Source organism: Bufo bufo, chromosome 5, assembly GCF_905171765.1.
Source record: "Bufo bufo chromosome 5, aBufBuf1.1, whole genome shotgun sequence".
Taxonomy (NCBI): domain Eukaryota; kingdom Metazoa; phylum Chordata; class Amphibia; order Anura; family Bufonidae; genus Bufo; species Bufo bufo.
In genome coordinates, this window is record NC_053393.1 from 315,445,542 (window position 1) to 315,461,854 (window position 16,313).

The window sequence follows — 16,313 nt, forward strand, 5'->3', positions numbered from 1 at the left end:
TCCGGTGGCACTAAGGGGGCATTTTTTACTGGCACATTATGGGGGGGGGGCACCATGGGGGAGAGGAGCACTATGGGGGCATCTGGGGGGTCTAAAGGGGCTTTTTTTTATTGACACATTATGGGGAGCACTATAGGGGAGAACGGCACTATGGGGCATCTGGTGGCACTATAGGGGCATTATTTGGGGGCACTATGGGGAAGTGGGGGCTCTAAAGGGGCCTTTTTTCTTATTGGCACATTATGGGGGGCATTATGGCATCTGGTGGCACTAAGGGGGCATTTTTTACTGGCACTATAGGGGAGAGCGGCACTATGGGGCATTATTTGGGGGCACTATGGGGGAGTGGAACACTATTGGGGCATATGGTGGCCCTTAGAAGGGGCATTTTTTACTGGCATATTATGGGGGACACTATGGGAAAGGGCGAGAGGAGCACTATGAGGGCATTTACTGGGGCACTATATAGGGGTATTTTATACTGGCATACATTATGGGGACTGCGGGCTCTAAGCGGGCACTAAGCGGGGGTATTTCATGTACTGTCATATTATAGGGAGAATTATTACTACTAGGGGGTATTAGCTTTACTACTACTGGGGGTCTATGAGGAACATGATTACTAGTATGGGCACTATAGGGGCATTATTACTACTAAGTGTGCTCTGGCAGAGAATTATTTCTATTGGTGGGATTTTGGGGAGCACTGTTACTTTGGGGGGCACCCTGGCACAGTATCAGCTTAGCACAATAATTTTTGGGGGACATTATCTTTATACTATTAGTGTCTGGGCGCATTTATTTTTAGAGCACTGTGTGCCAATAATTGTTGAAGGGGGCACTATCTGTGTGGTAGTAGTATTTCCAGGGGGACTTTCTCTGCAGTATAGTATTGGGGGTGGCAGGAAAGGGTGTTCAGAAGATGATGGAAATGTGGGAAACTAATGCCTGTTTGTTAATCTCTGCAGAGACGAGAGATGGCTGAAAAATCATCATGGCGGTCTGGTCTGAATGGAGAAGATAAAGAAAGAGAACGTCTACAACAAAGGTGACATCACTGGATGTAAGAGGTATGGGGTGCTATGTAGGAGAGGAGACGCTCCGGTTCCCCCCCCCGCCATTTGCAGAAGGAGGATTCAGAGCTGGGTGAGGACGGCCAAAGGGGGCAGCAGGCCACGGGCGGGTGACAGATGTTGGGGGGAACCACAGGCCTTGAGCAGGATCTGGGGAGGGAGGAGAGCGGAGGAGCTTCCTGGCTGTAGCTTGTTGTATAAGCAGAGAGACCCTCCCCTCTCCGTATGATATGTAGAGACAGGCCTCAACTATAGAATTTCAGCTACACATGCCACATTTTTTTGCCTTTCGGACCCCCCCTAGACAAAATTCCTGGGTGCTCCCCTGTTTGTATGTCTAGTTTGGTGTTACATGTCTGGTGGTGTTTGGTGTCCAGCATGTGTAACATCCTGAAGTATGTCACTACACTTCTTCCACCCTGCTTCATAATGTTAGGTATATGCATATTGTCATCTGGTATAAGGTTGCATCACTCTCCCCATAATGTGCATTTTCCAGGCCTGTTGTATTGTATATTTGCTGTAATTCTCAATGTACACCAGCAGGTGGCAGCAATATGTAAGCAGACCATGGTTAGTTAATAGACCTAGAGTGGAATAGACCATTCCAGGCTAGCTCCCCCCTTTCTGAGGAGGAGTGGAATGTTCCCACATCCTACTTCAGGGGGAGGAAAGAAAGTTCTAGTCAGTGTAACCAGCCCCCCTGCTGGGGTAGGCTGTGTTTGTAGGAGCTCCCAGAAACAGAGATCACAACCAAGGATCCAAGCCTCTGCTGAGGCCCAAGATCAACCTTCCCAGCCTGAGTCCCTTACCTCAGCTGTGGACAAAGAAAGCAGCCCTTCACAGAACTATCAGATCTCCAGGAAGCCACCATCATACCCTGCGAGCAGTCCTGTAAGTAAAGATCCCAAGACAAAGAGAAGATAAGTACCTCTTCAGCTAGTCAGACCCAAACTAAGCAGACCACAGACAGAGCAGAAGATAGATACCTGCCAGATTCTAATAGGCGTATGATCAGATGCAGAATTCATATAAATTCCTGCCACATATTGCCAAAACCTGCTGGGACTCTAGACTATTGCTGTATACTTGTATGGATCGAAGCTGCATATCATAACACCAAGTAAAGACAAGTTGGACCCTATTATCTGTGTGGAATTCCATCATTCCTCCATTACTCCTATTAACAGCACTCATTTTGTTGCATGTGAGCCGGGATACAGGAGTCCAGCCGTACCACAGGTAGGAAACACCGTTGACACTACCATATCTGCTATACAGAGATAATATCCCCCTCTGGCATTCCTCACCTGGTACGTGAGCTCATAACATCTTAAAGGGCCCTGCTACAGTACCTGCGCAAGCTGCAACTGGCGTCACGAACTACTACTCATATAAATTGACCCACTGCATAGCATTCCCACTGACCCAGTGTCCTGCTCATTGCACATGTTTACTAGACATTCCCCTGTCTCATGTTTATTGCAGCTTTGGGTGTCCTGGGTTCCTGTGTGGTTTGTGGTGTGTGCTGTGTCCTTTAATGATGGTGTGGACAGCAGCACTTGTGCACGGGTTCCAGTCAGCGTGTCTGTGGCAGGTAAGTGTGTTATGGGTTTCGCTTACCTGCCATCTCCTTATGCTGTATGTGTTCCCCTCTTCTTGCAGCCTGGCCTCAGATAGAGACTCCTGTTCCTTCATTACTTAGATGAACAGGTCGTCTCTTCCCTGCTCCTTGGTGAGGGATTACCAGGGTGAATTAGGGTCTGTTCTGCCCATTTTGTGCATAATAAATGTATGTAATGTGCTGTAAAGATTATACTGAAATGTTATGTTTGACGTTGCTGCCATCTAGTGGTCAAAGTTAGTTTCTACTTTGCCAGAACTTTACAGGAAGTGTATTTTTCTCAGAGTCAGAGGCAGTAACCTTTAACCTGGAACTGTATTTCTTCCATTTCATGACTGCTCCTGGATCTAGCAGGCTGCATGCAGAGGAGCTCTTGATCTATTCCTGGACTTATGATGGAATTGTCTGTGAGTACTCTCACTGATGGAGTGAGGCTGCTGTATTATGTTTAATGTATTGACACATATGTTTTGTTTATGTTTATATTGTAGTTTTACAAAGTTATTCAGAAAAAAGAATACATACAGATCTGATGTCTCACGTTTCTTGACTTCTGAATTATTGTTAAGCTGTCTGACTAGTGTTATACAACAGTTCAATAACGCAAAGCAGAACTGGGTCTCTAGGAATCCTGAGTATGAGTCGTCCTACCATCGGGGTCCGCTCATACGGTGAAGAGTCAGGGAGAGGATTAGGGATGCTGTAGGAGGTGACCTGCTCCCTTATTTTTCCTTTTGGCCAGGCTGATCCCCTTTTACCCTTTGACACCGCATGGTGGGGGGTTTCCCCCACTCCCCACCGTGACATAAGCCTTCTATGTGGCACAGTATCAAAAGCCTTACTAAAGTCTAGATAAGTGATGTCTACTGCACCTCCGCCAGCTATTATTTTAGTCACCCAATCAAAAAAATCAAAAAGATTAGTTTGACATGATCTCCCTGAAGTAAACCCATGCTGTTTTTCATCTTTCAATCCATGGGACTTTAGATGTTCCACAATCCTCTCCTTAAATATGGTTTCCATTAATTTCCCCACTATTGATGTCAGGCTTATTGGCCTATAGTTGCCCGATTCCTCCCTACTACCTTTCTTGTGAATAGGCACAACATTTGCTAATTTTCAATCTTTTGGGACGACTCCTGTTACCAGTGATTGGTTAAATAAATCTGTTAATGGTTTTGCTAGTTCACCGCTAAGCTCTTTTAATAGCTTTGGGTGTATCCCATCAGGCCCCTGTGACTTATTTGTATTGATTTTAGACAGCTGACTTAGAACCTCTTCCTCTGTAAAGACACATGCATCAAAAGATTCATTAGTCTTCCTTCCTAGCTTCCTTTTCCTTCCTTTTCTTTGTAAAAACTGAACAGAAGTATTCATTGAGGCAGTCAGCTAGTTTTTTATCTTCTTCCATATACCTTCCTTCTTTTGTTTTTAATATGTTAATTCCTTGTTTTAGTTTCCTTTTTTCATTTATGTATCTGAAGAATGTCTTATCGCCTTTTTTCACTGACTGAGCTAATTTCTCTTCTGCCTGCGCTTTAGAAGCTCTTATAACTTGTTTGGCCTCTGTCTGCCTAATCTTATAAATTTGCCTGTTATCCTCGTTTTTTTCTTTTATAATTACTAAAACAAACAATTTAACTCTGTTTCAGCACTCAGGCCCCCACCAATCAAAACATATGTCTCTATGAAATAGCAAAAGCTTTACTAAAACTCAGTGACCCTATAAAGGAAACTATGCATGTGAAACAGTTTTAAATGTTTATTTTTTGCCAGACCACATGTGTAAGTTAGGGAAAATATAGCATTTACTCCCAGGAGAGATCAGCATTTCAGAGAATAGAAGAAAATATTGCACATGAAATGACTATACCATATATGGCTAGTTATACGAAGCACATCATTTCAGATTATGTATTCTCTGATACAGATTTATTATGAAAAGAAGAATAAGGCATCAGTTTGATCATTCAAAAACCAGAGGCTTGAGAATTTTTCTCTCTGAGGTTTTTGTGTCACTACACTTTATCACTAGCTTTTAGTGAAGAACTTGTTTGTTTTCAACAAAAAATTACCGGTATATTATGGACAAAGCTCGCTTGTTTTTTTTTTGGGTCTTTTGACATTTTTATCAGTGGGTGACAAAGTAAATAACTGATTAACTGATGTACCAAAACTGGTTTACAAGGGGTCTGATTGGGTTTTCAATCTATATTTCATTTATTAATTACAAATAAAAGGTTTCCATTCTAATGTAAATATGTGTTGCAAAGTATCAGTATCTAAAATCATGTTAAAATTCTGCTGCATCCTGTGCAGTGGAGCAGGGAGCTGCTGGGTGGGGCTAACATACACTACTCACAAAAAGTTAGGGATATTTGGCTTGTGGGTGAGATTTCAGAATGAAGGTAAAATGCATTCTAACCTTTATAGGTGAACTTAATGTGATCTTCTCTGAACTTTTGAATGCACATGTCCAACTGTTCAATGTTTCAGTACTTTTTGCACAACTTGCTGTTCTCTAACAAGAAACTTAACGGCAAAATTCACAGGTGTTTGATCCATGAATCGCACAATAAATTTCCTGGTTCAATTAGAATTGATATTTAAACAGTCATCTTCATCATGCTGTTCACATTTTGACATTTTATGAGACCAAGACGACACCTAACAATTGATCAACAGTACCTTGTCATTGCGAGGGCTTCAAGCAGAATGTTCTTAGATGGAAGTGGCCGCTGAGCTTAGAGTGTCCCAGAGTGTCATCAGCAGGTTGCAACAGAGAAACAGATACTGGAAGAGTCACAGAAATGCATAGAAGTGGATGTCCTTTGGCCACATCCCACACATGATGAATGCCACACAATTCCAGGCACATTTAAGGGAGGTAAGAGGGACCCAAGTGTCATGTCAGACCATTCAAAACCATTTATATCAGCGTAGTCTGCGTGCTAGATGACCTGCAAGGGTACCTTACCACAGGCGTCATTGTCTTGCATGGGCCAGGGAGCATCTATGCTGGATGAGGGACCAGTGGGCCTCAGTGCTTTTCACTGATGAAAGTCGATTCACGCTGAGCAGAAATAATAGCCACCAAAAATGTTGTAGACGTCAAGGAGAGCACTATGCATCAGCCAAACGAGTTTGGTGTGTTTACAGTGTGGGCAAGTGTGTCTAGTCAATACAGAATTGCCCTACACTTTGTGAATAGTACAGTGACAAGTCCATACTACTTGAATAACATCATTAATACAGTCATTGTGCAAATTGACGCCCCCAGGGCCAATCGTTTCCCAGGTTTATAGTAAAATCCAAGTGGTGTGGTGCGGCCCTTAAGAGTTTGTCTGTGTTTCACGGTGCTCCTACCTGGATACCGTCACTCCCAGGGTTTGGCCCTGAAGCAATAAAGGGGATGAGAAGCAATAAAGGGGATGAGTAATGGTGGAAGTGGAGAATAAGTTGAGTCCAGACTCTTATAAAAGTTTGTTGAAGAAGAAGAAAAAATAAGGAGAAAAAAGGAGAAGGGGGATTAACCGCAGTAGAAAGGGAAGGAGGGAAAGTATTCTCTGGAGCGCCAAGAGGACTATTTAGAAGTGACAAAATATTAGGGATGGGATGTAGGTGGTTAGGTGGGTATTCACCGAGGCAGCACCCTAAAGCAGTGTACGTCAGTGCACTGCGAGATAATATGAAGATAAAATATAAAAAAGTGTGCTGTGGGGCTTGCCCAAGGATAGTGGGCAGTTGCACAGGGGCGCCAAGGTGAAGAAAAGAAAAAAAAAAAAAAAAAGTCAGGGCGGTGTAGTCTATGGAGGGTTAATACTTTGCTAGTTGGATTAGTGCTTCTGCTACACAGTATCTATATATTGCAGGGGCATATATATCACTGTGTCTGTATAGTTAGCGGTTCTATTTCGCAGTCTCAGTATATGGTAGGCCTATATATCACTGTGTCTCTTTATATTTTGTTATAATGGTTCTATTTCACAGTATCGATATATGGCGACACATGTATCACTGTACGGGTATTTAAAAGATAATAAATAATATGAATAGTAATAAATAATGTTAAAAAATTTATATGAGAAAGAAACGGAAGGCGACTTACTTCACCAGGGAGGGAGATATAGGATAAGCAAAATACACCTATACCTGCTCCTCCCCCGCCGAGATCGCTTGTCAGGTAGTATAAACTTTCCTCCACGTCCCAAATGATGGTAGTCAGGGTTCCAAATGGAGAGTTTTTTATTGCATAAATAGATAGAAGCTCAACGCGTTTCGGGGTGTCTTCCCCTTTCTCAAGAGCAGTGTTGGTTAAAAACACATAACATAAAGTGCATGTAGCCAGGAATATATATAGGTCTCTTAATTAAACAATCAAAAAACTATTTACCAAGAGTTTTGGCGGGGACCGGAAGTAGGCGGAGCGTCACCTCCGGTCCTCTCATCCCCCCCAGTCATCCAAAATACATCGTCCGATTAAGTATAGTGCTTTAATGCATTTCAGAGTATCTTAAGAAGGAAGTTATGAAGTGCCTAGCAGGGTTCTCGTAGCCTGAGAACCTCTATCAGGCTTAGATCGCTCCTGGTGCGTTCCACTGTGGAACGCAAACACCCTGGTGAGGAGGCGGGGTCTCGAGCGGATGTGCGCCATGCGTTCCACCAGTGGAACGCATGAGCAGGAGGAGGGGAAGGAAAGGTGCCGGCCGGAGGTGGGGCCGTTTGAAGATGCTGTATGGAGCGCACCAAGGGGCGGGGCGCTCGACAGGGCAGGGAGGAGCAGACGTCTGTGCGTTCCAGGCTGGGACGCAGAGATTTTTCTTTTCTTCGTCTTATAAAAGTTCAACAGCTTTACTTGCATAAACTTGTATCCAGACAATATTCAGGTTTTCTCTTGGTTCCAGTAGGCTTTGGCATAATCTGGCAGGCAAACTTGAGTACCCTGCTTTCTCTCTCTGTTGTGCTAAACTCGGCTCTAGTCTGGTTGCTGGACTTTAGGGCTGTTGTGGTACCTTTGGAGTGGGGTGCCTTTAAATGTGGACCACCTCGCAATATTCTGCCTGTAAATCTGTAAGGAGTCATGGTGCTCTATGAGCTGCTTCCCTCTAGAGAGACTCCTGCTGCAGGAGGGGGGCATCTCTGTGCTGCGACACCTTGGCACGTCTTTTCAGCTCCACTGTCTACACTAGACTGGAATCGACTAGAACTGCAGCACCTCCCTTTGGCAGGAAACAGAACTAATTCACTTCTGCCCAAAATGGAGAGAATGGAATGGAAAGTTCCATTTTATCTAAGGATCTCTCTGCCATATACACTGCCACCTGCTGGTGAACCAGGCACATTACACAAACATAACCGTTTCATAACATTAGAAATGCACAATGTAGGGGGACCTGGAACAAATACATAGATGACATTGTGGTTAGCAGTGAAATACAGTAGCAGTGTGCAGGAATCGTAATACTACTCTGGGGTATTATAATTGTGCCTCTGCATTAACAACACAGGACTAATTTCATCTTCATCGACGACAATGCGGCAGCTGATCGAGGTTGCATAATTAGGGAATGGCTGCTGGAGACTGGGGTACCTCAAATTGAGTGGTGTGCACTTTCTCCAGACCTAAATCCCATTGAAAACCTATGGGATCAGCTGAGTTGCCATGTAGAGGCTTGTAACTCTGTATCCCAGAACCTCAATGACCTGTGGGCCACCCTTTAAGAAGAGTGGGATGCCAGACAATAAGTCGACTTGTGAACAGCATGAAATGTCGCTATCAAGCTGTAATTGATGCTCAAGGCCACATGACAAGTTATTGAGACAATGAAATTTTTTGTGGGGGCATACCCACTACTGTTGTTGACTTTTGTTTCAATAAATTGTTTGAGATGAGGAAGCCACCATTGCATGCTTCTACTTAAATGCCCTACTTTCATGATATAGTATCACTGAAGAGTGAAATTTTTAGGTTTTCACCCAAAAGCCAAATATCCCCAACTTTTTGTGACTAGTGTAAGTTGAGAACAAATAATGAGAGCAGATTCCAGTCAAACTTACTTTAATAATATTTAGCAGATAAAAGGGAATACAACATGACTGAAAAGTTAGCTATCATAAGTTTATTGCCCAAGTCTAATACAATATTAAACACAGTAATAGGTTTTAAAATATCCTAAAGGTAATCTGTTGTATCTTACGACCCACATAACTATTTCCCAGTAAAAGTACAATCAGATTATTTATTTGGCAGAGATCTCCATCAGTGCTATAAACTTTTCCATATCACATCCACTTATTACAAAGGCCTTATTTTTTTTCTTGAGTTCATCAATTAAATCCAGAACCATCATTCCCCGAGTAAATTTTCCAGAGAGCTCCACTGTTACTGCACATTCAATGACCTTTGTAATTGTACTCTCATCAATGGCTGCAGCCATTGCATAGGAGTCGCAGGAAACAAATCCAGGTCCATCCACAAGTGCTTTGGACTCCTTCTCACTCCTGGAGTACTGCAGACTGTGGGCATAGATCTTCTTTATAAAGTCCGATTTCTTGGTCCCCATATTCACCCATTTATCATACCACTCCTGTGTGATCCAAACAGAAAATATTATATCGTAGTATGCCTCAAAGCGGAATATTGTCATCTGCACCATTTTAATATGTACAGGTCTAGATCCTATTTTGCTGGCAGCCAGCAAATAAAATTGCATTGCAATGTGTAGTTCAGATGTACTCCCATGCTTCTGGCCACCAGAGAGGCCAGCGCTTTTTCCTATAGTGTGCAAGCACGTCCACCGCAGTGTATAATGTGCTGGAAAAATTAATCTAGCCAGCAAAGGAGGCAATATGGACAATCATAATACATTAGTAAGTGCCTTGTATTAACTTTCTCAACATAATAAATTCCACTTGCTGAAGTGAGAAAACCCCTTGAACAAGTATACAGTGGAATTTTACAAGGGTCTTTAATTATATATTTTATTATTCTTTCTAACAAAAAAAGTCATAAAAGTGTGATAAGTGCAGTTTAGCTTAGACGTTAGCCTACGTTTGTCCTATAAACACTGAAATTAATTTACTGTACTTACCCATGAGAGCTTGTGACGACATGAATACTCCCATGTGACAATATATGTTTTACACAAGTAGTCATTGAGGACAATGTAAGCAGCTTCTGGGTCTGCAACGAAGTTGAACTCTCCACAAGCCGTAGTATTTCCTCTTGCTAAAGAAAGGGAATTCAATCAGTTAAGTCTATTTTACATCAGAAGCCACACATGTATCAAATTCAGGTACTGTATTTAAATTTTCTTTTCCCAAGGCCCCATTCACATGACCGTATTTTTGGTCCACATCTGATCCCGCATTTTCTCTGGATTGGATGCGGACCCATTTATTTCAATGGGACTGCAAAAAACACACAGCACACCGTATGCTGTCCGCATACATATATCTGTTCTGCAGTCCTATAGAACATGTCCTATTCTTGTCCTTTTTGCGTACAAGAATAGGCATTGTTACAAACGTCATGCCTATTTTTTGAGGATCCGCATTTTGCTGACTGCAAAATACATATAGTGTATATATATATATATATATATATATATATATATATATATATATACACCCTAAAAGTTACAAAATTAGAAATGGCACATTGCACAGTGATATTCCTACATGGCTAGGTTCACATATCACAATAAAGGAGTAAAATAAATAAATAACTATAACATTCCTAAAGGGGTTTTCCAAGCTTAAAAGAATACAGAAAAGTCCTATTTGTGAATGCTGTTGATGCCATGAAGCGATTTTCATCTGAATATCCTGGCCAGGTAACATTAATTAAATGGATCAAATAGGCAAAAAAAGCCTTTATTAAAAATATTCAGCTGTTCAGTCACAAAGGGTTAACTGTTTTTCTAACTGTGTGACTGGTACTTTTACTTTCACTAATAACCCTCTTCTCTAAACACTTATTTAAGCCACATTCTTATCAGTTATTATTATTATTATTATTATTATTATTTATTATTAAAGCCATTAATTCCATAGCGCTGTACATATGAAAGTTAGATAAGGATTGAGCTCTAATGAGTGCTTATAATGTGAGAGAGCAGAGATAAGAAGCTGTAATTGATGCTCAAGGCCACATGACAAGTTATTGAGACAATGAATTTTTTTTGTGGGGGTATACCCACTACTGTTGTTGACTTTTGTTTCAATAAATTGCTCAGATGACGGAATAGACAAAAATCCACAGGCAGCTAGTAGAGCATGTCAGCTCTGTACAGAAAAAAGGATTCCATATCGTTAAAGACCAATTGAAAAAAAGATTTTTAGCTTAAAATAAGTATAATGCAATAATAAAAAAATAAAAAAATTATATGTTAGTCCCATTGGTCTTTTGTGAATGAAAACATTAATATCAGATCAGCCAGGGTCCGACTTCCAGCATGCACCCTGATCAGCTGTTAGAAGAGACCACAGCGCTCATGAGCAATACTGTGATTACCACAATCCTAATGTAATATGTATAGAAAAGCCATACTCTGTGACTTACATTCCATATTTCCTCCCATTATGTACAAACTGTAAAGTTTCTGGGGAAAGGTAGGGTCCATTCTCACTGCGAGGGCTACGTTAGTCAATGGGCCTGTAGCCACTAAAGAAATCTGAAATGAAAAAAAAGATGAATGAATTCACTTTATGGCAAAGATATAGGGTATATTCATACAGAGTTTTTGGAGGTTTTGAAGCAGATTTTCTTTCAGGTTTTTCGGTCAAAGCCAGAAGTGAAAGGGATAGAAAATATGTTGGAAGGACTTACACACTTCTCCTTCCTGCTGGATCCACTTCCAGCTGTGACTGAAAACCTGCGGGAAGATCTATCTAAAAAACTCTGAGCCTAATGTCTGAATTCTCTTACTGGGGAGAGGGGGGGGGGGTTACTTCAGTTTATTATTTTGTATGATATAAATCTAGCAAATGTGTCAGAACATTGTTACATTTGGTGTCTTTTTGTTTAGCCTAAGATATTCGTGCCAAAAATCTAACTTTTAAGGTTTATGCCTATCTCGGACATTTATGGCATATTCATAGGATATGCCATATATGTGATATAGGTCCCACTTCTGGGACCAACACGTACCACATAAAAAGGGGTCCCCCTAAGGCTACATGCATACGACCGTTATGTGTTTTGCTGTCCACAAATCGCAGAACCGCAAAACACGGATGGCGTCCGTGTGCGTTCCGAAATTTGCGGAACGGCACGGACAGCCTTTAATATAACTGCCTATTCTTGTCCGCAAAGTGCGGACAAGAATAGGACAGGCTATATTTTTTTTGCGGACCACGGAACGGAGCAGCGCGATGTTTCTTTGGTCCAGCGCAATATTTTGCAAGCATTACAGGATGTAAGACAGTGTGGGTTTCATTTAACTCAAAACCTCTCACGTCCTGAAAGACAAGCTATAGAGGATTTGACACAGGATAGTACCTTAATTCTTAAACCTGCTGACAAAGGGGGTGCCCTTGTCCTGATGGACAAGGAATATTACATAACTGAGATTCTGGGCCAATTGGCTAATACTGAAGTATATCGGCCATTAAAGGGGGACCCGGTATTTACTATCAAGAGTAAGCTTTGTACTTTGGTGGATGCGTTTGTATCTGATAAAACCATTGATCCCAAATTGGGGGAATAGTTGATCAATCATCATCCTGTAACGCCAGTGTTTTATACACTCCCCAAAGTGCATAAATCTCTTAGTCAACCTCCTGGCCGTCCAATTGTGGCCCTGACTGATTCTATCTTATCCCCACCAGCGATTCTTCTTGAAAAGGTCCTGACACCTCTTACTAAAAATATGCCATCCTTTTTGCTGGACACCAGTCAATTTTTAAGTGAGATTATGAACCTGACGTTACAGGATGATGATTTATTGGTCACTTTCGATGTATGCTCCTTATACACCTCCATTATCCACTCCAAGGGCATACGGGCTGTAGAGTGGTTGTTATCCTTTTCCTCTCACACAGAACGTGAGAAATATTTTTTCTTGTGTTTACTTGAGATCATTTTGAATGAAAATTATTTTTTGTTTCAAGATACATATTATCAGCAGTGCTGTTGGACCGTGATGGGCTCGAATGCCGCACCGCCATACGCAAATTCTTACATGTCATGGTTTGAGGATAAATATATTTACAATAATGAACTATTCAAACTTCACTGTATTTTTTGGCGAAGATTCGTCGATGACGTGTTTTGCGTGTGGGGGGGGGGGGGCGGCATTCGATCCCTTCGGGATTTTGCAGATTATTTTAATTCTGTATGGCATGAACTCCAATTTACGCTGCACTATGATAACCATGAGATTAATTTTTTGGATACCCTTGTGATTAAAGGTGAGGATGGAGCAGTGGAGACTGATCTATATATTAAAAGTACTGACAGGAATTCTCTTCTCCATTATTCCAGTAATCATCCCCCCACAGTTAGAAAAGCACTGCCCCATTCCCAGTTCCACAGGGTTCGCAGAATTGTCTCTAGTGCAGGTGTTAAGGAAAATCGCTTGAATGAAATGTCAGTGAGATTTGAAAATCGAGGTTATCCCACTTCACTGCTCAATAGAGAGAGGAATAAGGTTACTTCTTTGGGTCCTAAAGAAGAAAAAAAGTCACGTATAGCATTTGTCGCTAAGTATCACCCATGGGTGAACAAGTGTAGACTTATTTTCAATCGACATTGGAGTATTTTATCCAGGGCATACCCCTCTGTGGAGGAGTTTCAGAGTCCTCCTTTAATCTGCTATAAGCGCAACAAAAAAATTTGCGACATGGTGGTAAGGGCTGATGTGGGTAGCAGTCAGATTGAGAAGCGACAGCGTACTTTGTCCACTCCAAGAAAGGGTACATTTCCCTGCTTGGGATGTATACACTGTTCGAGTGTAATTAGAGGAGAATACTTTCTACATCCCCATACAGGAAAGCAATTTCCTGTTAAGGGATTCTTCACATGCAATAGCAACTACGTAATGTACCTACTGAAATGTCCGTGGGGACTCCTATATATAGGAGAGACCTCTATGCGGATGAAGGATCGCTTCTCGAAACACAAGTCCACTATACGTAAAAAGAACCTGCTCCTACCGATCCCTTACCACTTGGATCGCTGTAGTCATAATATCGCACAACTGCGCTTCCAGATTATTGAATATGTACTGCAACCTCGCAGAGGGGGTGACAGGATTAAAAAAAAAAAAAAAAAAACGTGAATCCTATTGGATTCACACACTGCAGACACTTGAACCCAGGGGATTGAACCGGGAGTATGATCTCAATAGTTTCCTGTAATTTCCAAGCTCCATCATTTATATTTATTTTTATATTTATGTAATCGTTTAATTGATTTGTCTATTTTCTCTTTTTCAGAAAACGTGATGAACCCCCAACCGCATCATCTCATCTTGAAATCGTCCCTATTTTTGGAGAACTCCTTATATGTTACATTAATTCTGTCTTTAACCCCTTAAGGACACAGCCTTATTTCACCTTAAGGACCAGGCCATTTTTTGCAAATCTGACCAGTGTCACTTTAAGTGGTGATAACTTTAAAACGCTTTGACTTATCCAGGCCATTCTGAGATTGTTTTTTCGTCACATATTGTACTTCATGACACTGGTAAAATGAAGTCCAAAAAATTCTTTTTTTTTGCATAAAAAAAATACCTAATTTACCAAAAATTTGGAAAAATTAGCAAATATCAAAGTTTCAGTTTCTCTACTTCTGTAATACATAGTAATACTCCCAAAAATTGTGATGACTTACCATTCCCCATATGTCTACTTCATGTTTGAATTATTTTGGGAATGATATTTTATTTTTTGGGGATGTTACAAGGCTTAGAAGTTTAGAAGCAAATCTTGGAATTTTTCAGAAATTTACAAAAACCCAATTTTTAGGGACCACTACAGCTCTGAAGTCACTTTGCGAGGCTTACATAATAGAAACCACCCCAAAATGACCCCATTCTATAAACTACACCCCTCAAGGTATTCAAAACTGATTTGACAAACTTCGTTAACCCTTTAGGTGTTGCACAAGAGTTATTGGCAAATGGGGATAAAATTTGAGAATTTCATTTTTTTGCCTAATTTTCCATTTTAACCCATTTTTTCCACTAACAAAGCAAGGGTTAACAACCAGACAAGACTGTATCTTTATTGCCCTGACTCTGCCGTTTACAGAAACACCCAATATGTGGCCGTAAACTACTGTACGGCCACACAGCAGGCCGCAGAGTGAAAGGTGCGCCGTTTGGTTTTTGGAAGGCAGATTTTGCTGGACAGTTTTTTTGACACCATGTCCCATTTGAAGCCCCCTGATGCACCCCTAGAGTAGAAACTCCATAAAAGTGACCCCATCTAAGAAACTACACCCCTCAAGGTATTCAAAAAATTTTACAAACGTTGTTGACCCTTTAGGTGTTGCACAAGATTTAATGGAAAATAGAGATACAATTTCAAAATTTCAATTTTTTGGCAGATTTTCCATTTTAATATTTTTTTTCCAGTTACAAAGCAAGGGTTAACAGCCAAACAAAACTCATTATTTATGGCCCTGATTCTGTAGTTTACAGAAACACCCCATATGTGGTTGTAAACTGCTGTACGGGCACACGGCAGGGCGCAGAAGGAAAGGAACGCCGTATGGTTTTTGGAAAGCAGATTTTGCTGGACTGGTTTTTTGACACCATGTCCCATTTGAAGCCCCCCTGATGTAACAAGAAATAGCTTTTTTGGCACCGTTTTTTTTTTTGTTATTTACAACATTCATCTGACAGGTTAGATCATGGGGTAATTTCATAGAGCAGGTTGTCACGGACGCGGCGATACCTAATATGTATTCAATTTTTTTAATTTATGTAAGTTTTACCCAATGATTTCATTTTTAAAACAAAAAAAAGTTTTAGTGTCTCCATAGTCTAAGAGCCATAGTTTTTTCAGTTTTTGGGCGATTATCTTAAGTAGGGTCTCATTTTTTGCGGGATGAGATGACGGTTTGATTTGCACTATTTTGGGGTGCATATGACTTTTTGATCGCTTGCTATTACACTTTTTGTGACGTAAGATGACAAAAAATGGCTTTTTTTACACCGTTTTTATTTTTATTTTTTTACGGTGGTCACCTGAGGGGTTAGGTCATGTGATATTTTTATAGAGTCGGTCGATACGGACGCGGAGATACCTAATATGTATACTTTTTTTTTATTTATGTAAGTTTTACACAATGATTTCATTTTTGAAACAAAAAAAATGATGTTTTAGTGTTTTCATAGTCTAAGAGCCATAGTTTTTTCAGTTTTTGGGCGATTATCTTAAGTAGGGTCTCATTTTTTGCGGGATGAGATTATGGTTTGATTGTTACAATTTTGGCGTACATGCGACTTGTTTGATCATTTTTATTACCTTTTTTTGGGAAGTAAGGTGGGCAAAATTTCAATTTCATCATAGTTTTTTATTTTTTATTTTTATGGCGTTCACCGTTCGGGTAAAGTAACATGACCGTTTTATAGATCAGGTCGTTACGGACGCGGCGATACCAAACA

General features: G+C 40.9%; 1 protein-coding gene across 1 annotated transcript in view; it reads right to left on the reverse strand.

Annotated features, from left to right (window-relative positions):
• Window positions 1-8,738: 8,738 nt before the first annotated feature.
• Window positions 8,739-16,313, reverse strand: part of LOC121002005 (pyrimidine-specific ribonucleoside hydrolase RihA-like) — a 124,270-nt gene continuing 116,695 nt past the window's right edge. The window contains exons 4-6 of the mRNA XM_040433302.1: window positions 11,261-11,372; window positions 9,789-9,925; window positions 8,739-9,284 (exon numbers count right to left, since the gene is read on the reverse strand). Of these exons, the coding sequence (XP_040289236.1) occupies window positions 8,937-9,284; window positions 9,789-9,925; window positions 11,261-11,372 (597 nt within the window). The 3' untranslated portion in view covers window positions 8,739-8,936. The remainder of the gene's footprint in view (window positions 9,285-9,788; window positions 9,926-11,260; window positions 11,373-16,313) is intronic.